This window comes from Ornithodoros turicata, chromosome 4, assembly GCF_037126465.1.
Source record: "Ornithodoros turicata isolate Travis chromosome 4, ASM3712646v1, whole genome shotgun sequence".
Taxonomy (NCBI): domain Eukaryota; kingdom Metazoa; phylum Arthropoda; class Arachnida; order Ixodida; family Argasidae; genus Ornithodoros; species Ornithodoros turicata.
Genome location: NC_088204.1, coordinates 80,464,078 through 80,490,688, shown reverse-complemented (window position 1 = coordinate 80,490,688; position 26,611 = coordinate 80,464,078). Strand labels below are relative to the sequence as shown.

General features: G+C 44.2%; 2 protein-coding genes and 1 non-coding gene across 3 annotated transcripts; 1 reads left to right on the top strand and 2 right to left on the bottom strand.

Annotated features, from left to right (window-relative positions):
- Nucleotides 1–3,359: 3,359 nt before the first annotated feature.
- LOC135392077 (ADP-ribosylation factor-like protein 4C) lies at nt 3,360–6,600 on the bottom strand. Its single transcript, XM_064622734.1, has one exon. The coding sequence runs from the start codon at nt 6,403–6,405 to the stop codon at nt 5,809–5,811; it is 597 nt and encodes a 198-aa protein (XP_064478804.1). The 5' UTR covers nt 6,406–6,600; the 3' UTR covers nt 3,360–5,808.
- Nucleotides 6,601–7,878: 1,278 nt separating this feature from the next.
- On the top strand, nt 7,879–7,951 carry Trnaf-gaa (transfer RNA phenylalanine (anticodon GAA)). The gene has a single exon. It is a non-coding gene; the product is annotated as a tRNA-Phe (tRNA).
- A 142-nt stretch (nt 7,952–8,093) lies between these two features.
- On the bottom strand, nt 8,094–26,457 carry LOC135392076 (serine/threonine-protein kinase/endoribonuclease IRE1-like). Its single transcript, XM_064622733.1, has 24 exons — nt 26,188–26,457; nt 25,632–25,743; nt 23,976–24,012; nt 23,653–23,801; nt 23,117–23,245; nt 22,802–22,844; nt 22,492–22,553; nt 22,259–22,318; nt 20,771–20,960; nt 19,607–19,688; nt 19,401–19,518; nt 18,724–18,884; nt 17,767–17,994; nt 16,991–17,057; nt 16,174–16,267; nt 15,939–16,068; nt 15,104–15,263; nt 14,587–14,780; nt 13,934–14,075; nt 13,736–13,860; nt 12,619–12,742; nt 12,486–12,553; nt 10,990–11,284; nt 8,094–10,069 (listed from the first exon to the last, which is right to left on the bottom strand). The coding sequence occupies exons 1-24, from the start codon at nt 26,284–26,286 to the stop codon at nt 9,363–9,365; spliced, it is 3,576 nt and encodes a 1,191-aa protein (XP_064478803.1). The 5' UTR covers nt 26,287–26,457; the 3' UTR covers nt 8,094–9,362.
- Nucleotides 26,458–26,611: the final 154 nt, after the last annotated feature.

Genomic DNA, 26,611 nt, shown 5'->3' with positions numbered 1-26,611 from the left:
CCCCTGAAGTCGGACCAGGACGCATGCTAACCCCCGGTGTCCCCCACACCTTCCTGCTGTCCTCTCTCCATCTGTCCATGTCTGTACACAGCTCATAGCCAAAGTTGCTTCGCGGCGCTAACAGGAAAAAAAAAAAAAAGCAAGTGGGAATCCCACAGTTGGAAACACTTTTTGAAATCTTAATCTTTGGAAATGACAAGGAATTGTCTCTCACATTCGTTTGAATCTTCGAAGCATCCTGAAATATTCTTTTCGCTTCCAGTTATATATTTGGATTATTTCGCAGTTTTTGAGCCACAGGGAGTGAGTCGCCCGCTGTGTCCTATTCGTGTTTTAAAAAAAAATCAAAATGGGCTTGTGGAGAAACCGATCTGAGAATGCCCGGAGATTCAAACGAGCGTGACGATCGAGGCACCTTTCGCTGTTTCCAAATAATATTTTTTTCCTAAACGTGACTAAAGTGGAAACAGTGCAGGGGACTACCTCGAGGTAAGGTTCGAGTCTGTAAGTACCGTAATTTCACGCGTATAAGCCGCACCGCAGATAAGCCGCAGGGCGCGTTTTTTGGGACGTTTTGAAAATTTTCTGGCAGATAAGCCGCACCCGCAGATAAGCCGCGGGCAATACGAGACGACTGATTTGTGCGACAAAGGAGACCATAGAGAAGGTCACAAACCCTGTGGTCCATACTCCGGGGTCGGCACAGTGTACAACAGAGGAGGTCAGTTCTGGAGTTCTAACAAGATCGGATTGTGCCCTTGTGGGGGGTTTTTCGTGGACTGATGGGTCAGTGATCTTCCAGAAGACGTGAATCACGGTCACCACTTTCCTTAAAGCTGCTTGGGGGAATGCACCAGGAAGATCAATCTACTCGAATGTGGACCCGTCTCTGTTACGCACTGTTCGTGCATCTGCAGGGCAGTGCTGCTCCTGAGGCACTGTCGGCCCTTTCGTTAAAATCGGCGTATGGGGAAAATACCAGGAAAAAATAGTCATCAGATAAGCCGCACCGGTGGATAAGCCGCAGGGCGCCCGTGAGAAAAAAAACGCGCATAAGCCGCGGCTAATACGCGTGAAAATACGGTATTTTACTTCTTGTAAAAATATAAATATGGAAACATTTGTGTCTAAGTCTGGAAACATTTTGCGGGAAACCTTTAATTTCGCGACGTATATAAAGCCAAGAAGTATATCGCACGAATTTTTACCTAACCTCTATACAACACACTTATCCGTCCATCGAGCAGGATTTCTTGAGCAGCAGCGATTGCGCGGGAGGAAATCCCCACTTTTTGGCTCTCTCTCATCTACACAATGTATTCGAGTCGTGTTCGCACAGGATGATACAACCGATATTATCGCGTACGTTCTAATTATCTGACACGTCATCTTTTCCTCGATGTTCATCTTTTGTCTGCACCGTTTCCTGGTGAGAGCCAAGTATAAGGTGACTTCCGACGGTCCCGAATCGTGGGCAACAGTTCACTTTTACTTTTCATTTCTATCATTCCGTGTTAGAACCGCGGTGCAACTGTGGCTATACAGTCAACCATCGATTTATGAACACCCTCGGTTCCCCGAAAAATCGTTCATAAATCGAGGGATTCATAAATCGAAAATTCAGTACTATCGAGCAGATGCAACAGTATTTCCGAGTTGGGATTGTGTTTATAATGCCATATATTGTGTAATTTTGCTTTTGACCATGTCTTCTGCTGTATCAATCTCACAAAGAACAGACGTTAGCGCATTCACACTCTGTTTATTATGCGGTATTAAATTGTTTAATTTTGCTTTGGACCATGCCTTCCGCTGTGTCAATCTTGGAAATAAGAGATGTCAGCATATTCGGACTGGACTGGTCTCGGATTTCCTCCGGGATTTTTAACCTCCGTTTATTAATCTCCGTGTGACAGCGACCACCTTATTCATCAACTGAAGTCAGGAACACTTGGTCGCACCTTGTGCGACCCCGGAAAACCCGTTTGTTGTTCGGATTTCGAAGGGTTAAGAACCGAGGGTGCAATACCTGGAAAACGTTTTGTCCGTTCAGGCGTCATTCATAAGACCACGGAATTATCCCTTTGAAGGTTTCTGTTGACCTCGGTACGATCCGTTCAGAAATTGAGGGCAAAAACGCTGGGGAACTCCGAGTTGGTTCCCAGAAATTCCGTTCATTATTCGAATATCGAGGTTCATAAAACGAGGGAAAAATGAATGGAAAAAGTTTCGTTCCTCGTGCTCGTGTTCATAAAACGAGGAAATTCATAAATCGAAGGTTCATAAATCGAGGGTTGACTGTATATGTACAGAGGGAAGGAGTGCGAGAGTTAATACGCGTGCTGGGCCCACTTCGCAAGGAGCTGTGGAGTCACACCTGTCCGGAAAACCTGCGGGGAAGTCCAGGGAAAACCTGAGACGGTGATATATAGGGCCAGGACAGCGGAAGGGCCCCCGGCGACACTGGCGCCGGCTTTCTTCCCTGGTGGCGGGCGGAGGAAACTTTTTCCAGCATATTCTACAAGCATAGCAGGCGATGGTTGACGATTTCGTTGGCGTCATCGCGTGAGTTGTGTCTTGTGTTCGACCTACCTCAGTGAATGTGTACTACGCGTGATGAGATAACTGCAGGAAACCGCGAAATAACTTGAATAAATGCTGGAAATAACTTATACTTCCCACCACGGGTGGCGCTGATGGCAGTCAGCGTTGGCGCACCCCAGGCAGCCGAACGAGCCTCTTGCACTATAGTTCATAAAGTGCGGCCCACTCGAAGGCAGCTACTGTTTCCTGAAATGTTTTCCGTCCTGACTTATAATCGCGTAATTCATGTCTCTAGGTAATGAGCATCTAATGGCTCCATGTGGATTTTTTTTAAATATGGAACAGTATGGAATAGAGTCGCCCGACAGGAAGGGCTTAGTATGAGTCCTGGGCCGACTTCAGAGGGAACTGTGCCGACATTCGTCTTTTAAAGTGTGTCGCAGAACCCAGACAGCGCAGCCGGTGGTAGGATTCGAACCCACTACCTCCCAGTCCCATCTGAATTTGTTTAATGATTTTTATGGTTATTTTTTTTTTTATCCACCAACCATAGCCACAGCTGCCGACACAAAATGAACAAAAACCCAATACGAGAAACCCAAACTAGTTTACTGCCTTTGGGCACACACCACATTCTTGCAAGACGCACACAACAACCAAAACCTTGGCACATTTCCAAGGCCAGCCTCGCCCTTGCCTACCTGGTGACCTCTCTCCTCCATTCTAAATCAATCAATCTAGATCAGTATTCAAAACCACAATGAATCCACAGGATCTTTAAAAAATATATAAAAAAAAGACACATCCACAATGCAGCAGCTTTATCCGCTGTCAATGATTTATTGTCTTATAACAGCACTCTTTCCAAGTCGCTTATGTACAAATTTGCTTCAAAAAATGTGCACACTTGTTTTCAAAACACTTCACGCTGAATGGCAGGATATTCTTGACATCTCGAAACACACCAATGCCCTGAAAAAGCGGGCCAGAACAAACAGGGACACATTTTGCTTTGTGTCGCAGCAGTGCATTGAGAAAGAGACTGGATCATAGCTGGGATGCTTCAAAATGGTGAAATGGACATGGTGAAAGTTTTGGCTGTTGGAGGGGTATGTCACAAACCTTGGACGTGATTGTGAACCAGGGGTCCGTAAATCATGCGAGCCATAAATAAAGCCGACTCCACGGTGCAAACGTAATTTTTCGACAGTAATTCGACAGTAATTTTTTGGAAGGAATATGCTAGGTCTGGTCAGAAACTCTGAATGCATTTGGCCTCGTCTTCTTCCATAGAATTTTGTTGAAGGGACAAAATTTGAAGGTTGCAGTCATATCATCGTTCAGTAATGTCGACATTTCGGTCCCTTCCTTGGGACACTGATCGCATATTACGAGAATTCTCGGGCTTACAGACCAATTTGGAAGTGGGCTAGTGGTACTGTTGAAGCCAGACGCGCTTCACAGCAACAGAATTGGATATCTCTTATCGTACGTGTAGACATGGATTCATAAGGATGTTAAACTCTTTAAAACATACAAACAGAACACATAAAAGACGTAAAAACATGGTACAATTGAGCAAAGCACACATTTCTGAACGTAGATAACAGAAGTGCATATGTGAGATGACATCATCCTTCTGCCGAATAAGAAAGCTTGCAGACGACGCTGTTTTTTTTAACCATAATCATGAGAGGAGATTCACATACATACACAACCACCACTCAACAGCTTCTGCATGAAAACACACTCTAAGAAAGCTCCCAAGTAAGGCATTGGGTTTGTGAGCACTCTTTCCCCATTACAAGAGGCCAGAGATGTCGGAAAAGGATTACGGATCATCCACGTCAAGATAAACTCTGCGTCAATGGGACTACTTTGTGCTAGGGTTGGACCGATGCCAAGATGTACGTGTGACAGAATGCTTCCAGGAAGAGGCAAGGACAGAACTGTTTTGTTCCAGCTAAAGTCACTCATTTTAGCGACTCTAGTTCCAGTAGTATTCATGTTAGGAACGGGTTGCTGAAAAGTTGGCTTTTGGCATCGCTGCACAGATCATAAATGGTGTCTAGAGCTGAGAAAGCTACAAGATGGCTCCTACAACACCGTGTCCCTGCTGATAATTTTGACGGGGTGGAAACTTCGCTTCACTCTGAAGGACGGGAAGATTGCGACGCTATAGCAATACGACGCGTCTCAGATGTAACACTCGCGACCCATTAAGTTACACAGTCAGGCCATTTATTCGCTTAGGAGGGGCTGAGAGAATGAGACTAGCGAGACTTAGGAGATGTTTTCTCGAGCGATTAATTCACATGCCTTCTCAATGTGAGACAAAGCGCAATATGTTTCTTGTGTTGACTAGAACTGTGCGCAGTTTTTTTTTTTTTTAATTTCTTTCAATTCATCGGCGGAGGCTCACTCGTCCCGTCACAGTTCGACAACATTCTCGAGTTTGTTCTTTGAGATCATAGCTAAACAGTACGCCTAACCACGCTGATTTGGCTCAGCAAACAAGCAGAACAAGTTAGAAACGTCAAACTTCACTGCATCCAGCCAACTACTGGTATCCTGACACAACCATTTGTTTAACTGCACGGCCCTTTTAATTGCAGCTACCCTGGACGCTTTGTGAAAACATCCTTATTATGCTCTAGCGACATGAAGCGTTTCTACGTCGTGTGGAGCGCGGTTTTCGTTACGCGAAATCGGTGCAAACAAAAACGGCGTAGAAGCGCTCCATATCACTAGGTTTTGGTCAGCGAAGTTTCTACAAACGACAGTAGAGCTTAAAAACACTTTCAACAACGCTACACGCATACACCTGTTATCATTTTTGGTTACCTTTTCGTTCTAATGCGGAGAAGTGCGACCGGAAGTCGCGACTCTTGCCCAATAGGATTACGACGCTACTCAATGATCGCATTGTGATTGGCGGATTAGGTCATAGTCGCGACTTCCGCATTCCGTTCAGTGAATGCAGAGTGTAGCGTTGTTCATATTCACGTCACGATAGCCTCTGCACAGTAAAATAAACGCACACTTGTCAGGAGTATTTCTGTGGCCTCAATAAAATTCGAACACTCACCGCGGCAGCTATCGCTCAGCGACAGGTGCCCATCGCTGTCGTCTGTTTACACACACACACTTGGCAGACAGCTTCAACAGCCATTCCAGCCAGGCAAATACGAAGCAGACGACAACGAAAACAAAGCGGTGTTTCTGCTACCAACCGCAAGCACAGCTTGACGCTGGAACAACCAGTTACCGTTTCTTTTTCGCTTGTTTCGCGAGACGTTTTCGCTTGAGTATCATCTCATAAAGCGCCTCCAGTCCTTCATCTAATCCTTCTCCAATGATAGCACAAGCCGGCTGTACGTGCCACAGATGCCCCGAGCCCAGTTCATGTAATCCGAGCACACGCTCAATCTCCCTGGGTTCCTTCGCTCCAGGCAAATCCTGTTTGTTGGCCAACACAAGCACGGGTACTCCAGCATTTTCCTTGGCGATCCGTAGCAACTCCATTCGTGCTTCTTCCATCCGCTCCACGTCCACAGAGTCCAAGACGAAAACTATGCCGTCCGTACACCTTGTGTAGGACCGCCAGAGCGGCCTCAACTTGTCCTGACCACCTACATCCCATATGAGGAAGCTGGTCCCCTTCGCCTTGCCTGTAGTGCCCTTGATTTTTTCACAGTTAAATCCGATCGTCGGAACCGTGTTGAGGTACTGGTCGAACTTGAGACGGTACAGGGCGGTCGTCTTGCCCGCCGAGTCGAGACCAAGCATAACGACATGGAGTGACTGGTTAGGCGGTAGGCTATCCAGTAGGGAGCCGCCCTTGCCCATTGCGGCACCCATCGCAGACGACGATCTGCTACAACAGCACACCGGCAGAAAGCCGGAGGATAACACCGTTGCTCAACGACGGGTCGCGATCCATGGCGGAAACGCATGCACTGCACACAGGAACTGTAACCCAGGGACGCTACGAGCACAATGTCAGACCGCGAACGCCATTTTCGCCATCTCGACGGTCGGAGACGCGAGGCGGCGCTCGCAGCGCGGTCGGTCGTCTGCTTATATATTTTTGCTGTTCCGCTTGTTGCGAGGCGGGCGCGCTTTGGAGCCTCGGGGAAGATGGCGAATTCCTCTGAAAAGAAGCGGGTCTCGAATTGGCCCTTTAGCAATAGGTAGTGTCATTACGGGCAGAAGAGTGCACGCTCCTGAGGGAAAACATAGCACAGCTTCTTCCTACTTCACGATCGTCGTTCCCGAGCCAGCGCGTTATGGCAGGCACGAAATTGACCAAATTGTGTGAAAAAAGTGACTTTGAGAATGATGTTTCGGTGGGTATTTCCGTGGCTTTACGATGCTGTAACAATGCCCAAACCGACATGAGTACATTTCCTTCCTCTTCTCTCTCTCTCTTTTTTTTTCTTCCTGTTTGAGAGAGGGTATTATGTTCTTGGTTCTGCCATAATTGCTGTCGAGCGGAACAGCGTAGATAAAAATAAAAGTTAGCAAAAATAAAAATTATTTAATTTTTGAAGGTAGATCTCTGCTACCACTATTCAAAAGGCTTACACCTGGTACCAAAACGTATCTTGAAAAAAGGAAAAAGAAGCAATAAAGAAAGAAAAGAGTTAGTCCTTCCGACAAGAGGAAAATTTTACAAACCCAAAATCCTCTGTTTATTTTTTTTAGCTTTTGTCTTCTGCTAGTTTCATCTGTAAGCTTCCATTTCTTGTAGTTTATGTGCACAACAGGTTCACTTCGCAGTAGATAAGGAAACTGAAGGGTCATTCTACCGGCTTGTTTGTTGGCTGCTTTTCCTAACGAACGTGTCGTCATCGTCCATTTAGCTGTCCTCAAAATTATACACCTTTGTTCGTGGATGTGCGGATGACATCTGCTGCGCTCTGTTTTCGAGGGACACAATGACCGCAAAACGGCACAAGCTCCACTATTCTTACTGTAAATTATAACAAGAGGACAACGCGCTTGCCCAGAACAAAAGAGAGTGGACAGCGGAACGAACGATGGTGGCACAGCGTTTTGTGAAACCCGTCGGCGAAACGAATTGTCATGTTATGTCGCTTCACTTTTGTAGCAGACGACGGATAAGCTTCTAACAAGCGTCACTTCCGGTTAAGAAACTGGAGGTGCAGGTTACATTTGGAAGCAGCGCCATGAACAGAAACAGAGTTGTTACGACGATGTTAGTAAAATATACTTAAGTTTACAACGTGAAAAAAAGAAAAAAAAAAAAAGTAGGGACGACGACGATGTGTAATTTGTACTTGAGCCTCTTCATCGAATGATGTTTTCAGCGCCGAAATAGCTCAGTTGGGAGAGCGTTAGACTGAAGATCTAAAGGTCCCTGGTTCGATCCCGGGTTTCGGCAGCTGTTTTTTTTTTTTTTTTTCCTTCTCTTTTCTACTTTCATTTTTTCAAGTATTTCCATGCACATGAAAGAGATTTGCCTGCATGGCCTTCTGAAATCCTCATGGCATGAAAGGGGTGTGATTCAGTAAAACACTCACATATTTTGTATTAGCATGTTATGTGCTTTTATTTGTACACAATAATCCTCCTTCTTCATTCAATTGTATAAGCATTATATAAACTGCATACCGCCTTCTGTCTCAAGGTACCCGTGCAGTATTATGGAATTGTACATCCCAGATTACTGTATGCTATTCTGAGAAAATATATATATATATTATCTGGTATATAAATATAACTGTGTGCGCAAGTACAGACATCGCCTCTAACATTATCACGGACACTACTGTACATTGGACTGGAACAAGGCATTGGTTAAGTTTGACAAAATCAACTGTAATTATGAAATTGCATACACTGTTCAACTTTTGGGCCTGTATTACGTGTGCTGAATAAAATAAATAAAACATGGACATGGTTTTCGTTTCAATGTGAATAACATCTGAAGTGGTTCCACGTTACAAAGCACCAGCCATTTGAAGAGATAATTAACATATGGAATAAGCCCTGTCGACTGTTAATTCACTTAGCACTTAAATATCTACAGCAGCTCAACACTCATAAGGGTAAAATGTGAAACAGACATGACAGGGAAAAGGAGAGACCTGATAATGCATCATGTGCGAAAACGGAAAACGTTGTAAGGATTGCAATGGGAAATGGAAAAGTAATCATAAAAAAAAAAAAGAAAAACTAAACAGAGAAGCAACGGTTCATGTGATCCTGAACTTTGAAAAGTAATGTTTCGTGAAGTTACACATGGACCCCGTAACAAAAGATGAGAGCATCCACCAGCTCCGCAAAAGTGTACACGTGACAACACGTAATTTTTTTGTACCTTGCAGGCTGTCGCAAATCTGTGATAAAAATGATATAATGCGTGATATGTGTCCAGCCAATGGCAAAAATTCTAAACTCCTCGTGCAACAATATCAGTGCGACACGGAACAAATTGAATTGATGGAATCAACTCATTGATCATTCAGTATAGTAAGTACACGCTGTAGTACCAACGTCGATAACTAGCACCCAATCAGGGCCCTTCTCAAACACACGCTCCAGCGTTCAGATGTTCAGCAGTCACATATAAAACGGGTGATAACGAACGAAAGAATTTAAAATTATGCGTCGAAAGCAACATCAACAACGGCGAATCAACTTGAGCCAAGTTCATAACATCAATGTCATTTGTGCACAGTCACCTGGTGGTGGAAAATTACACTTTCTTCGTTCAAATAATGCACTCCCGGAGTCGCGCGGAGTCACGCGGCACTTGGTGTAAACTCGAAACCCATCTGCACGCGCAATTCTCACTGCCACGCTCTGCTGCTAGACTTGATGCCGCGTCGTACGACGTCTGCTAAGGTTGCCTCACCGCCTGCAGTGTTGCCAACTGCTGGGCGACTGTTCACTGAGTAATTGGCCAGCGTTTTGATTCTCCTTTTTGGAGACCCTCTCGTTGGGCTTTCCGACGGGCTTCTGCTAACCCGGCGTCTTGCCGGCGATTTCCCGTGCCAGTTCCCCGTGTCCGGGTTGTTATTTAGCATGCTCGAACACCGCACGGCGTCCGGACTCAAGTGAGTTCTGTGCCATAAACCCTCGGGCAACGGGTCCCCGACTTCTGCGGTGTTTGCCGTATTTTTTAATCTGGTGTCCGTTTCGAAACCTTGTGAATCCTTCGCGTCGTGTCCTAGTCCGTGATCTAGGAGGGGCCAGCTCTGGTCACGCGGTTTGCGGTCCGCCGATGCTTCTGCCGCGGCGGCAGAAGATGCGACGTCGGGATACAGTCTTTCTTCGGGCTCCGCGACTTCGTCCAAGGAGAGGATTTCACCTCTGACCTCCTGGACGTCGGTAAAATCGGGCAGGTCCGTGGGACCGGTCTGGGGATAGGCCGGCTCAGTGCTCTGGCCGGCCGGCGGACTACCGACGAAAAGCAAGCTGCCCAAATCCGTCTTTGGCTTTTTTGAAATGTCGAGGGCTGGGAGGACGTTACTCTCCTGGATGACCATCTTGGGATCTGTTAATGAGATTCATATTTTTTGTGTCAAACACATTCAGCGTGGTAGATTTTGTAATAGAAAAAAAAAAGAAAAACAGTCTTCTCGAAACACTGTTCTACGCAAACCAGTCGGGAACACTGACCTCTATAGTATAGGCTGGATCACGCATAGGGTGCTCAAAAGCGTGGTCCCCGGCCGCCATATTGGTGGGCCCAACGCATACTGTCGTCTGCATTTAGTCCAAGCGGGGCTGCCCGTATTTTTTAAAATTTCCTTTAAACTAAAGGGCATGTCGAGCCAGTTTAAACCGCAATAAATACTCCAAATCAAATCGCTTCCTATTGTTTCCTATGGGAGCAGCCGGCGCCAGTGGGCCCTCCAACATGGCGGCCCGAATGCACGCCTCTCCCCCACAAGCCCCTCTCCCATGCGCGATCCAGCCTTTATACATAGAGATCAGTGGTCGGGAACAGAGATCACTGTTGCTCGCCAAACTGGAGATTATTTCCCACCAGATGTCACCCTAAGCCACTTTACCTAAATTTTTGCGAGCAAATTAAAAATATTTAGCGTTCCCTGTCACATGTATACAGGGTGTTTTTTTTAAATATCCACAACAGAACAGTGCTCATTTGGCAGGCAGGTTACGTTAATTTTTCCTAATTAATCCATCCATATTTACAAACATTTCTTTCGGGAAAATGTCAGAAATGTTTGTAACTACATGTGGATTAATCGGCAAAAATTTACATAACCTGCCTGCCAAGTAAGTGTTGCTCTGTTGCGGATTAAAAAAAAAAAAAACACAGTGTATGCTTGTATGTACCCTTGCTGTGCCGGGTTTACGGGCAACAAGCTGTTAAGCTATGCCCTTTGAAAACATCACCTGCCCGTCTGCTGCTTTACGACACCTCTGACACGTAATTAAATCACGCACCCAATGTAGCATGCTCGGCTGTTTCTGCGTCGTCTGCTTGGAACTTTTTGCGCCTCCACTTCCAGGGGGACCTGGGGCCCAACAGTATGGGTGCCGGAGGATGACCACGGACATCGACCGATCCGTCGTGCGCGTAGTACGGCCTCAGGATTTGTTCTTCTTTAAACCTTTGCATGGCCACGTAGGTGTGAAGCAGCAGCAGGGGGAAACGGGTCACAAAATACCCGACAAACTCATCCGGGATGGTCCCCAGCTCTGCCTGAAGAGCTTCCGGGAGCTCCCGGTAGTGGTGTTTCTGCGGCGGAAGAACTGAGGCTTAGGTTGAAGTATATGTCACACTTTGAGCTACACGGGGAATTTCCTGGATTACCAGGCAGTCTTCCAGCTTTTTAACCTTAAAGACCAAAAAGGGGTTTTGAAATACATCACGTCCCTTTAGAGACCTTAAAGGGGTTTATGAAATACGTCACGTATCTGTTTCCCATCACTCATGCGAGTAAATAAATAAATAAATAAACATTTCTCCCACTCTTAGAGGAATCGTGTTGATGGTGCGGCGGTCTGTTTCATGAACATATTGGGTAAAGTCCGAGTAAAGTCCGATGTGATCCCACATTTGGAAGTTACAGCGCGCCAAAAAAATACTGCGCGGTACTGTGAGAGGTGCCTTCACCCTCTCCCTGAGTCCTCACAAAGAATATGCATTATCGTTGAAAATGACAGGAGTGTCTCTTCTTGGGTAGATGAGAGGCATACATGTTCCCATGGTAACTGTCTGCTCCTCCGCAGGAAAACTCGGCATCGCGCTCTGTCTATCAAACTTTGGAAAATGCATTTTTTTGTAAATGTTATTACAAAAGCAGTGCGCTTCAGAGACAAGTATACGACTCTCTGTATTGAATATACGGGGTGTTTCACCTAACGTGATGGAATATTTACTTGTCTGAACATTATTGGGCCAATGCTGTTTATCTCGGGGGAGATTTTACCACGACTTCTGAGCAATTTTCTCAAAAATAATTTGTGAGAAATTGAATTTTCCAATTTGTGTGCAGCAATTTTTTAGATGAGCAAATGACGACTCGGAACGACTGTTTTCGCAATTTTTTTTTTCCCTGCCTGTTTCTGTCAAAAAACGTGAGGTCGACTAGGCAAAGTTCTGAGTTCTACTGGGAAAATTCAATTTGAAAAGCCTCGTTGGGTGAAACACCCCGTATATGTAATACAGGGTGCCATACATGTCTGCTAGGCAAACTGTTTTTTGGCAATAATATTTACAGAAAATGCACTTTCCAAATTTGGAATTTCTATTAGGAAAATACAATTTGAAACACCTTGTACAGACTACAATATCACAAGCAGTGCCTGGAACGTACGCGGTTAGAGACGGTTTCTCAACCCCTTCAGCCCAGCTATGTTGCAAAGCTATATTCTGTTGTACAAAACTTCATTCAAGTTCACTAAAGTCATTTACTGCTGAGCAGAGACAAGCGTACCTTATTTCGAAGAGCTCTCAGGAGGTCCCGCACTGAATTTCCCTTGTAAGTTCTAAACTTCCTAAGATCTGAAAGGACTTTTAATTTTATTTCGTGTCTTTTACGGAAAAAAAGTGTAAAACACGAAAAGTACCTTTCTGTAGCTCCTCCGTAATTTGTTCACGCCAGTCACCCTTAACAACCTCAAACCCAGATCTCTCGAGAGATCGCACTATGCTGCTGTCTGGGGGCTCCTTCTCAATACGATCACTTACATCCTGCATTAAAACATTAATGTTAACAAAGTCACGGGACACTCAATATTTAGAGCCTGACGTTTTCCGGACTTTTTTTTTTTTTTTTTTTTCAAAATTCGGGGGGGGGGGGGGGGGGGGTAAAACTCGGGTAAATGAATACGTGCTCTAAATTCGTGCGAATTTGGGTGGAAAAACTTCCCGCACACTAAATTTGGGGTGAAATTGGGCCCGAGTTATTCGAGCCAACTGTACTGGTTTGGCACGAGCGGTGACTTAACTGCATTTGCTGCCAGACAAGTTAGTTTAACAGAGCGAGTGTTTGGGCTGGTTGGTACACGTTTCAATTAAAAACAATTAAAAATCTGCCGCAGTGCTAGGTAGGACAAAGACAGAGAATAAAAACCGCCAGTGTCAGTCCTTGTCGTTTTTATTCTCTGTCTTTGTCCTACCCAGCACTGGGGTTTTTTAATTGTTTTTAATGGATGTTATTCCTACCGACGTATCAGTGAGGGCAACTTGCGGGGTATAAAAAATCGGGTTTCACCCTAAAGAGGCGACGTTCATTTCGGGGCGCAAATTCGGGAGAGGATCGGGTTAAACCCTGAAATTTCAGGCTGTATCAATATTTAGAGGTTGAAGTTTCCGGGAAATATTTTTTTCTAAATTCGGGGGGTAAAAATCGGATAAATAAACATGCGCACTAAATTCATGCGAATTCGGGCGAAAAAACTTCTAGTATGCTAAATTCGGGGTGAAATCGGGCTCAGTTACTCAACTAACTGTAGTGGTATGGTACAAATGGTGATGTAACTGAATTTTTCTGCCAAACAAGTAAATTAATGCATTCCTACAGACATCCAAGTGAGGGCAATTTGCCAGGTAAAAATCGGGTTTCACCCTAAAGAGGCAACCTTCAATTCGGGGTGCAAATTCGGGGAAGAATTGGGTAAAACCCTAAAACTTCAGGCTCTATCAATATTCCATCGTTTCCCTCAAAGGCAGCTAACCACGTACCTGGAAAAATTCCAGCTGCTTCCTTGGTGACCAGAAGACCGGGTGCTTGGTTATGGAATTGATAGAGGGCCGTTCCGACGGGTCCACTTGCAGCATCTGGTCTATGAGTGGCCGTGCAAGATCGCCTGCAAAGTTGACGCGAAATATGGAAGCACTGGGACTGCCAAGGGTGCAACATCACGTTAAGATGCTACATACCATGAGATGCCATATCTGATAGGGAATATTTGCTGTGCCTTATATTGGCCTGCCTTTCGAGTGGGTCTCCAAATGGGTGGCGTCCGTTGCTCAGCACATAGTAGAAAACACATCCGAGTGAAAAGATGTCCACGGCTCGAGTCTGAAAGCACACAACGGTAGCTGATGAGCATGTGTGACACTCCTTTCAATGGCACAATACCGCTGATATGCACAGCTAGCGTGTGGTTAGCAAAATGCTTAGCATACGTATATGCTAACCACTACATACATTGTCATTTTTCTGTGTTCTGCTCAACACTGTGCATGTTGTCATTTTCTTGCACACTGCTCAGCAACTGGGCCAAAATGTTGCCATTTTTCTGTGCTCTGCCAACCACTATACATGTTGTCATTTTTCTGTGTCTGCTAACCATTGTGCATGCTGTTCCTCCACTCTGCTAAGCACTGTCCATGTCATAATTTTTCTGCACACAGTGCACAGCACAGTGCACGTTGTCATTTTTCTGCTCCTGCTAACCACTACGCATGTTGCCATCTTCCTGCACTCCATGGGGCCAGCGTCTACTTTTTCGTCTCGGGGGGGTGGGGGGTTGAGGGGGTGGCCAAGTGCGAAACAAATTGTGTGTAATGACGAAGGCCTCTCAACATACCACACGTCCAGAACCCGATATCATCTCCGGCGCTATCCATCCCTCGGTGCCAGTAATGCCGGACTTGCGGGAGAAAGACAGACGTCCGTGGGACAGCTTTTTGCACAGCCCAAAGTCCGATATCATGGCTTTCACCTCCCCGGAGGGATTACAGCGAGACAGCAACACGTTGTGCGGCTTGATGTCCCGGTGAACTGTGCCATGAAAGAGAGCGAAGAAAAAAAGTATAGTAGAAGTATGTAGTAATAATAAAATAATAGTAATAATAAAAGTATAGTAGAGGACAAGAGTACATTTATCACCTTTCTAAAATGAAACGAATATCATCGGAAGAATATTCTTTCGGAGTGCACGGCTCTTAAAAAGTACTATACCCCCAGCAACACCGAATACATCCTCTGGATGTACAAATAATGTCTTAACGGATTCGGTGTTGTTGGGGACAACACTTAAAGGGTTCTTTCATACAAAAGCTGCCAACACTGTCTATAGCATGCATAAAGGAGCACATGTTTACCAATATTTAGCAAATGCAGGTGTTGAACGCCGGACGCCGCCTGAAAGAGGACGGTCGGAGGTTCCAACGCCCCTCTGTCAAAGTCCGGATCCTCGATGTAGTCCTGAAGAGTGGCGGAACACAATTCCAGCGCAATGTAGCAGAACTGGCGGTCTTCCTCCTGCGGACAAAATGAAGTTGCCGCTGCCTCGATGCATTGAACTGTCACTTTGCAAAACCAATTTGCGGGTCGCAGTGTCGCAAATAGAACGCTGGTTAAGGCCCTTCTTTTTCTGCGATTCCACGATTCTGCAAAAATTTGCAGAATTGTAGGTCTGCCGCGGAATATGAGGTTCTGTGCAGAATTTTGCAGAAACCACGCGCTTAACTCAGTTTATGCGCGAGATGAATGAACTTTGCTCGCACCGATTCGGCTTGCCTAACAGCGTAGATGTGCTAACCCTCAACTCTCTGGGATTCTGGAATGGAAATAAAAATGCTGACCCCTACTTTGGTGTCCATAGTTGCCAAGTACCTCTTTGGTGACAGTAAACTCTGTGCATGCAGACAGGTCACTTATTGGTGACAAACGTCACACCCTTTCAGAAGAAAGTACAATGTACCTTGTTATGCCAAGTGACAAAAGTTTTTTGAGCTGTAACCGTGTTCTTCCACACTAAGAGTTAACAGAGAGTAGTTTCTATCTGAACTATGGCAATTTGTCTTTTACCGTGGAAAAATGCAGAATTCATAGTTCCCTGTTGCGGAATTCAGGATTTGCCGCAGCAGAAAAAGAAGGGCCTTAACGCTGGTGGTTTAAAAAAAAAAAAAAAGAGGAAAAATAAGAAGAGCTCACCATGCAGAAGTAACGGACCACGTTTGGATGTTCGTCGGACTCTCGCAACAGGTCTACTTCCCTAATGGCCAAACTGACACAGTCCGGCAGAATTCGTTTCACGGCGACCGGGCGCGACTCGAAGGTACCCCTGCGGGAACGAGCATGAAAAGGTTTTTACCGCTTCGGTTTTTTACCGCTCAGAAAGCAGTTCGCTTTCTGAATTAACGGCTACATTCTTGTCTTGGTAGTTTACCTGAAAACGAAAGTGCCGTTGCATCCACGACCGATGACGTCCTTGGCATCAAACGCGATCTTGCCAATGCGACATATTCCATCTTCGGACACCTCTGCAAGGCCGTCAGAGGAGCAAGAAATTGTCATCTTAAGTCGCTTAAAACCGGACTTAACCTATCAAGCAATGCATCGGGAGCAGGCACAAACTATTTTTGCAAACCACACTTATTTCCACAATGCAAGGTGATTTATAACTTATAAGAGTGCTGAAAATATAGTAAGAGCTAAGAAGAGCTATAGTAAGAGCAAAGCTAGTAAGGTGCACATGTGTGCATATCAACCGTCTGCTCTGCACGCACCACATGTGCTGGGCCCGTATTTCTTACATAAAGATGCAACGTTCCACCGTAATCGAAAGCGGATTTCATTTTTTGGGTCTTGCACTGCCCTTTGAACAAGTACTTTGCACAAGTATACTCACTGAACAGAGAATAAATAAAATATACAACTACTGCTGCTTTAAAATGTAGATCCTGAGACAGTATGCATGTCAAAAGACCTCTTACAAAGCCCATGCAAAGAATGGCAATATATACTTCCTGCTACCATATGCACCACCATATGCATAGCACCAGGATTGTAAACCCTACATTGCATAACGCTTTTACTTGGACGCTCCAATCCTCCAGATATTAATAACGAAAGCGCTAGTAGAGAGTGTTGGTTTAGGCGAAACATAATGTCTGTGTCCTTCTCGCGTTTGTGCATTATGTTTCTCCTGATGCTATCACACGTGCAATCACATTATCTTTATTCGGGGAAGTGACATGGCTTACCCGAAATCTGCGAGGACCCACTAAGCCGGAGCCTCCCGCTCTGCGAGGATCTTTGGTACTCTCTTGCCTACATAAACACAGATTGATTGATTGATTGATTGATTGATTGACTGACATACATACACACACAGAGACAAGAGCAATAGCCATTAACACCACTTTTAAGTGATAATGATACTGACAGAGGAAGATCTGCCTAAACAATCTGCACAGCATGACCAAATTGCCAGCATCCTCAGCTGGGTCTGTACCTACAACTCTGGGATGCAGACATGTTCAAGAGACTATTCAATGACTTTTTTTCTTCTCATTTTTTTTTACAGAAGAGACGTTCGTAAGCACAAAACTGAAGTTTTACGTTTGGAAAGAGGACAGGTTTTCTCACGAGAGAATTTAAACAAATTACTGAAGTTTTTACGAGGCTGATACACCTGGTAAATGCACCACGGCGAGCAGCGGCAGGAGTGTACCATATCAAACAAATGATAACGATATCACTGATAACAAACGATATCACTGTGTAGCATACTCATGACTGCCCTACGCTCTCTTCTGCAAGCCCAATGGAAACCCAATGTAAGAAGGCACCAGAAACACCCGTGCAGTATCGGATGAACGAGAGGAAGGATTGATGTGAAGAAGATTGCGGGCGCGATTACGACTGTGCATGGTTAAAAAATGTCACATTTTTTATGGGGTGTTAGAAAATTTCATAGCCCCTTTAATGACTGATCCGTCGAGGCTGCTAACTTTCAAGTGGATCCCCCAAAGCTCACCTGCGGATAGAGATAGGCAACCACCGCAACCATCCCTACCACCAGGAGGACGAGGGCCAGGTGGAGAAAGATGAACTGCCGCGAAAGCACCACATCCGTCGAGTCGCTGGCACGCTTCGGTGTGTCGTCCTTCTTTTCGTGTCCGCGAGGTCGTTTCTCTTCCTCGAAGTAGAAGAAGGGTGGCAAGTGTCGAGGTGACTTCGCGTTTGCACTTCCATCCTTGATTACCTTTAATGCGTTAATTAATTTGTTAATTAATGCGTTAATTAATTGGTTAATTGGAGAAGGTAGCATTATACGTAGCGAAAAATGCAGTACCCGATTTGCACAGCGCACATTACGCTACATGTACAAAAATATGCATAGGGCCTGACTTTTTAGGGTTAAACCCGTATCCGCCCGATATTTACCCCCCGAACGAAATCTGTAAAATTCGGGTTTAACCCGAATCTACCCGAAAACATCCGGGTCGCGTGGCACACTCGTAAACGTGCATTAAAATAAAGTTAGATAACATTGCTAAACATTAGTTCCATGATAAGACAAATTTTTATTAAACAAAAAAAAAATTCACCCGAATACACCCGAATTTCTGATGACAGAATATGCCGTAACGGGATTTAACCCGAATACACCCGAATTTTCGAATGAAAAATATCACCCGATATTTACCCCCCGAATTTGGCCAAAAATAAAACCCGAAAAAGTCAGGCCCTAAATATGCACCGCTGTGAGATTGCTGCAGCTCTTTGGTCTGCATTTAAAAAGCCCTTTTATTTTTCTTCGCTGATGGAGATCGTTGTTACCTCTGCTATAAAAGTGGCTTTGCCAGAATTCCTGCTGTCCAATCTATGCTTTTAAAAAAATGGCAGAAGCCAACCTCACAGTACGTGCAGTTATGGCCCAAACCTATGTCTTTCAGCGTTATGGACTTATTGAAACACTGTTATGATTTACCTGCTCTGATTTCTTGTCATCAGCATCGTTAACCTTTTCTTCCGAGTGGCTAGTGCTGGCTTGGTTCTCCAGTGGCTTCATGTAGGGGTTATCCCTCGAGTAGCCAAGTTGCAGGCGCGAGAACAAAACAGCTATCACAGTGTTTGGGTACTCGTAGTACCCTGCAATCATAAGCGCAAGGAGATAAGGATCGCTTGATGACTTCAAATGCGCGACTAATTTATCTCGTAACATAACATCACGTTAAAACACATTCGAAGCTGGGAAACCGTTGAGAAGAGTCAGATTTACAATTTACAATCTGATACAGCTGCGTCATTTTTTAGTTTTGTAACAACTAGTAATGGAAGAAGCAGTAAAGGAAAAGTGCGAGATTTTCACGCAGATGACGAGATATTTTGATTAAGTTTCAGGAATATGAGGTTATTTCAATATGTTTTAGTGGTAGATAAATACTGATTACTTAATGTTGCAGCTGGATTAAATTATATGGAGCTCAGATTAATTCATACAACACCTGGACAAAATATTTTGCACTCGGATTAATTCGCGTGGCACTCGGACTAAAATTTTGGCATTCGGATTATTTCTTATAACACACAGATTGAAAGTTGAGGCGATTTCATTGAAACGTGTGGGAAAACGTGCAGAAATAGAACACGTATGCAGATGCTCACCCGAAACAAATGTATGACGATGTTCATCCACGGGCTCCTTCGCTCGTCTCCCGTTTCCATGGCGATGCTGTTCGTCGGACGCTGAGTGTGGACCGTCAATTAGCGGCACGCTTCTTGTCTATAAATTTTAAAAAAAAAGCAAACATGTCCAGGCAGCTGAACCACTTATGCTGCATGTAAGCCACGAGCCAAGAAACGTCGCTCACCGACATGACAGGCATGTTCTTATCCACGAGCGCGGGGAGGGCGTAACTTGCAGCTGCGTGGGCTCCAACGTAGAGTGCGGGGCTGTAGACGAAGTTGTTGTGATGATTTTGCAGTCGGCTTAATTTTTAAACAATGTGCGAGAATCCAATAGTATGACGTTTCTTCCTCCTTAATTTGTGAAACGTCATAGCAAGGCAAATGATGATGATTAAAGCCCTTACTTTCCATGAATCCGCAAAATTTTGCGGAAACTGGCCACGCCTCGCGGAACCTGCCGTGGTCCCCTAGAATCGTTTATTTAACGCCGAATATTCGGTATACTGTTGAAGTTTTTTTGTTTTGTTTTTTTCATGCGGAACGATTTTTCACGTTTTTTGCGAGCGCTCAAAATTCGCGAATGTAAGTGCCCGTGAAGTAAATATACGCTGACATCACCGAGAAACACGAGCCCGCGTTTTTTGCGAATTTAAGTTCCCGTATCAGCTATGGCCTCCACCAAAATGCAAAAATATGTTGCACATGAAATCGGCGACTTTTACAGTAATTACTGAATTATTTAACGATCTCGATCCATCTGCGAGATTTTCACCCTGATCGGTCGTGGTTGCAATGCGTGACGCAACTGATGCTGCGACGAAAGAAAATTTAACGATAGGCAGGCCCGGAGAGAAATTGTTAGGGTTTTGAGCCTAATTTTCTTTCTGCACTGAAAAGTTACGAAATACCGAGAAAGCGCACGGGACAACCCAGGTAAGCGATCTCGGGAGAATGCTGCAACATTCCTTCGCTCGTTTTCTCTTGCCTGCAGAATCCTGCTGATTTGCAAATCCCGCTTCACGAAATGACGATAATAATGGTGGTGAATATCGACAAAATTTTTTAATTTATTATAATTCAATTTATCATTTATCAATTATTATCAATCAATTTATCAATATCAATTTATATTAATATATATTAGAATATATATCATTTTATTCATTATCAATATCAACTTATTATAAATTCACTACAGCTGTGCAAATAGCAAAATTTCAAGACTGAGCCGAATATGAATACATATATCCCAGATACTGTGAATCGAATAGGAATTATTATTGATCCTAAAATATTCGCACACCACCGATACCTTTCTTATTGCGAGTGGTATTTAGCAGTCTTACTAAAGCGTCGTATGCTGGGATGGCTCCAGAAGATTCTTCTTCCACGAATTTTTTGTGATCCGTCCCGTTATGTCCACGAGCGTCTGGTGGGCGACGGGTGTGAAGGGCAGACGACGCAGCACCCCCTCGTCACCGACTTGGTAGACGGCCACGACTGGGCTGCCCAGGTCACGTTCCCAGAGGAAGTCACCTATGGTCACAAAAAAGTCTTTTGATGGTATATATATATGGTAACAGTAATGCCGGTACTAGTTATCGTGGCCACAGCCTTTTTTCAGCATGTGTCCAGTCCACGACCTACTGGATTATAACGACCACGTCATAATTAGGGCCTGACTTTTTAGGGTTAAACCCGTATTCGCCCGATATTTACCCACCGAACGAAATCTATAAAATTCGGGTTTAACCCGAATCTACCCGAAAACATCCGGGTCGCGTGGCACACTCATAAGCGTGCATTAAAATAAAGTTTGATAACATTGCTAAACATTAGTTCCATGTTAAGACAAATTTTTATTAAACAAAAAAAATCACCCGAATACACCCGAATTCCAGACGACAGAATATGCCGTAACGGGATTTAACCCGAATACACCCGAATTTTCGAATGAAAAATATCGCCCGATATTTACCCCCCTAATTTGGCCAAAAATAAAACCCGAAAAAGTCAGGCCCTAGTCATAATCAGCAACCCCTATAGAGGAGCCCGTCCGCGCGATCCACTAGGGGCGCTGCTCGTCGGCCCGCGAGATCTACGTCGTGATTGGACAATGGGAATTTGAATTTTGGACGTGCAGAAGCGGACGTACGACTACCGTAGCAGACGACAGCAACAGCTCATATGAAAACGCGTAGAATGATGATGATGATCAACTTTAGAAAGAAGCATCTCCCATGAGACATGCACCACTTGTACAAAAATACTAAGGTAAGCTGAAGTAGAAAGTATCGCAGAAATTGAGGAAGCAATAAGTGGCGCCACCGCTAGCCTCCAAATGCGGCGCTGGGAAGGAGTGCCTATGACACGGTCGTTGTAATCTGCAGATTTTCCCGTCGATTTTAATCCAAGTGCCAGCTAAATTAATCCATGCCCCATAAAGTTTGCATGGCACGCGGATTAATTTCGATGGCGCTCGGATTAAAATCGCCGGGAAAACCTGTAGTAGGTCGTGGTCCAGCCTCAGGGTCTGTCTGAAAGTGTCAATCGAGCTACGAGCGGCAGCAAGAAGCTTTTTTCAACAGATGTGGGATGCTTGCAAATTGAAAGAAAATGCTATAGTAGAACCACTATATAGTGAACCTGGATATAGTGAAGGTACGGTTATAGTGAAGTAAACCTGCGGTCACGATCTGTTGAAGCCCCAACCATGAACTACTGATGTAGTGAAGATACTGATATAGTTAAGTTTTTTAGTGGTCCGACCAACTTCACTATAAACAGGTGCTATATATATCTAACGGGTATACGGGTCAGGTATTAAAGCTCACCCGTATCCTTGTAGAATGTCAGCACTCTGCCGCTTTCGCTTGATGTGAAGTGTGCCATATCTAAAGGGAGGGGGAGAGAGTTTATCTTAATGGTCATCTTATCAGTCATCCAAATAAAATCTTGTGCGATCTAATAAATGCAATCAAGTATCATGCAATCATGTTCATCAAATTTTAGGCAATGCATATCTTATCAACCCATGAAGGCACATTCGTAAGCAGGTCAAACTAACCGTATTCCTCCGACATCTCAGGGCTTGCTTGCGCTGCGTAATCAAAGAACGAAGCGTTCCACCTGAAGCAGAAGCAACGTATGAAAAGTTTCTTTTATACTAAAATCATGCATGAAATCATGGAAGTTTGTATATAATATAATAGACGAGAACAATTTGACCATTCACTTTTACGTCTAAGAAGTCTGTTCAGTAACACAGCTTGCAAGTACAGTGTAAAAGCTCAAATTGCGCAATGTAGACTCATTGCTACTCAGGTACGGTAGCTCAATATGACAGGAAAGCAAAAAGCACTGCAGCAGTGTCTTACCTCTTTTCGCCTGTCTTGCTGTCATACATGGCAATCTGGAACTCTGCAAGACAAGAAAAAACATATTAAACAGTGGACCTCTTGGAGATATCCTTTGTCTGAAGCATCTGAACCCAGCAAACTCTCATTGGTCGTCACAAGACTGAGATGACCGAAGTCCCAAACACGTCCCATACACATCCCATATGACAAGTCACACGATGAGCCCTTAGAATGAGAATGTTTGACCATGATTTAACGAAACCACGGTTGTTCGTGGGTATGTGAAAATAAAAACTGAACTCAATGATCCGTATCTCCTGGTAATGTCCTCACCTGTTCGTCCCACAAAGATCGCCTTTTCGTACGAGACGGGACAGATCTTGTCCGAGCCATGGTACGAGATTGTCTCGAGCTTCTCGCCCGTGAAGAAGTCGATAGCAAACCATACGTCCCGCTTTTGTCCTGCACGGGACCAAATGGGGAATCTTAATTTTAAAGTCGCGACATTCATGCAAGTATACTGCCATGATTCGAGTCCCTAGGTTTGTATTGGGGAAAATTTACTTTTCCACAAAGTGGGATTTACAAATCCGCGGGACTTACATAATCCTGTAAGATATCCAATATTCCTAAAAAAACGGACGATTCTGAGGGAACCAGCAGGTTCCGCGAGACATGGCCTATTCTGCAAAATTTTATGGAATCGCGGACTTGTAGAAAGCTAGGGGCTCAAGCCTTCGGGTGGTTTTGACCTGGAATTGCGAGCCACTTCCTTGGCCTCCTTCCTAACACAACGTCCCAGAAGAGTCGCGCATATTGCCTTCGGGCCTTGAGGAGTAAATAAATAAATAAATAAATAAATATTTTACCAGTGTAAAGAACTCCATCGGTGCTGCGACACGGTGAGGCGCTCACTAGTTCTGGTATCGTGAAGGGCAGTTTCTTGATGGCTCCTCCTCCCTGACCGAAGCCGTAGATGTAAAGGCTCCCATCTTTTGGATCGGGTAGGAAACTGGTGCTGTAATAATAATAATAATATTAATAATAATGGTTTTATTTAGTGCCCAAGAACGGCCCCGGGCCTTTGTGTTGGCACACTGTTACAAGCTTCTATGTAACCAGTAACCAGAGAGCTCAACAAGATTTTCTTCTTCTTCTTCTTTTTTTTTTTTTTTTTTTAAATTCTGCCTACCTTTGAGTCACACTTGCAGGAACTTTGAGGACAGGCTCTGTTGAACCAGCAAACAAAGGTGGTGTGAGCATAAGTTTGTTACACACACTTACAGTCAAGAACATGATAAGGAACAACAAAGGGTACTTTGCCGTTGCATCTTCATCTCTTTTTGTAATGTTTCAAAATGGTTTGCCTGTAGGTTGGATTTGAATTTTACTTTGGGTACATGGGTACAGATATATACAGTGTGTTTCATATAACTCAAACGAAGCTTTAACGTAAAAAAAAAGGGGTCTACTATACGGTGGTACAACCAACAGGATTTGGCCTCTTGTAAGACAGGATCTTTTTGTGTTGCCCCTAATTAATTAATTGAGATCGATTATGTAAATTTTTAGTATCAATTTTAGAGCAGAGGAACAATGGGCAAGCCAGAGTGCCTTCTGAGACCACACATTCAGTTGTTTGCAACTTCCTGAAACACCCCTGCAGGAATACAGTATACACATTAAAAATAAATGAGCAGCACACAGCAAGGACAGGGATGTTGGCAAGCAAACATCAGTTTAATAACCAAACTAATTTAAGAACTACTTATACTACACGCTAATTCTTGGGCAGTTTCTTCGCCACTTTTCCTATTCATGCAATTTGCTGCCCACATACAGCACTGCCAGCCTATATTGTGACTGATTCAATACGCAGTTGAGTGCCACTTGCGTTTCAGATAAGTGCGACATAAGCTGTAAAGTGTAATACACAGACAGCCTGCATTTTGCAGCTACAAAGTTTCAGTTTTGTAACATAAATATGCATTTGTAACATAAATATCCATGATGTTTCTGCATTTTGTTTGCCTGTTGATTGGGTCTCTGAATGCCATCAGCTTTAGCTTTGAGACTTTGTGTTGTGTCGTCTGTTTTTCGTCTTTTTCCCAGTCTCGGGTTTTCGTCATGGAGCTTTAGAAGTCATGGGTCTTGTGTAGAAAAAAAAAAGTTTTTTTCCTTCATCAAAATCCAGTTTTTTCCTCCACACGAACAGAACAAATGAAATCTGGTTGAGCAAATGAAATGTTGAAACTTAACAAAAATCTCCAGAATATCACGATACAAAATTATAAATTCCCAGTAATCGTTCTCATTAACTGATAAATTCTTATAAATTGTGCAAAAATGTAGGCTTTATTTTCCTATAAACGACATTCAGCCTTGTAATACTATGCCACGTGCAGGTGACATTTTGCCCGCTGATTCCAATTCTTCTGTCGCAACGCTTCCCAGAAGAAGGTGCCATGCAAGCTGTGCCGGCATTGGGTGAACAGATGCGTCAAACTGTATTCACTCCTGTGCATTGTGACGCAAACTTTCATAGTACTCATTATTAACTCGCAAGTAAAAGCTCCACACGAAAAAAAATCTGCTTTTTACCTTTTTTTGTCCTTCAATCATCCGTGCCTTTACAAATGAGAAATTATAAGGATTTGCGAGCGGACAGGAGTACAGCATAATTTGAATGCATGCGAAGCCGTACATGGGCTTGAAAGTAGACTTTACACAAAAGAGAAAAGCAGAAATTTACGAACTGCGACAGGTGTTTGATCAATATGCCCAACATGTGTTATTCCTGTAAAGAAAAAAAGAGAGAAAGAAAGAGAGATATAAGATGAATATTCACCTTCCTTACGTGACCAGTGAATGGTGCCGGTCTTTTTCTCTAGAGCAAACAGCGTTCCGTCAAGTGTAGACAGCAATATCATGGGCTCTAGGATAGCAACATTGCTGATTTCCTGCAATAGTGTTGAGCATCGATTTAGACGACACGAAACAAAAAATACGGATTCGTTTCATACGTTATCAGTTTTTAAATCTCAACGGAATCAATGTCATGCAGATGAAGTTGGTCAACTTCGTCCGAGCACCTAGATATCAAAGAGATCGCGCATTGTCACAATATGTGTGAGCACATTAATTGTTTCCTCGTTATGGACATCGCGCTTCCTCGACAAAGAAAGCGCTTCCGACTTCGAGGTGCCCGGATGTCGATCAGACGGTAGCTTTCCAATATTTCGCTCGCCCACAGCACTCAACCGTCGATAAAACATATGAAAGATATTGTTCAGGGAAGCACAAGGTTCCATTTGCTTGTGTTTCGTAATGCTAGCGTGATAACGTCAAGGTTATGCGGTAAAATGTGCGTTACAAAAAGTTTGTTGCGAAGGTTGGTAACGTACTCTGGTCTTTGCCTCCTTGTCTGGTGTTGCTGCGTTGCACACGACGGAGAAAGGCAAGATCAAGAGTAAAATGCACGTTGCCCACATGATCCACCGCATTTGGGAAGATCCAGAAGCATTCACCCATATTATTTGAGGAAACTATTGAATATTGGACCACGTCGTGCCCCGGCGCAGAAACACGTAACATCAATCCAGGCTAAAATTGCCTCATCTCAAACGAAACACTGCACCGCGCTCATAACAACAAACTACACAACGCGACTGCTAGCAGACGATCTCTAAACCGCATCCGTTCCGACGTTACAGTGTCACTCCGCGTCGCTTCAAAAGTGTAGTTCTAAATGTTAAGCGTTATTTAGGAGTGTCATAAAACTTTAGAGAGAATTACACATTAAATCATGTTTATTTAGTATCAAGTCCC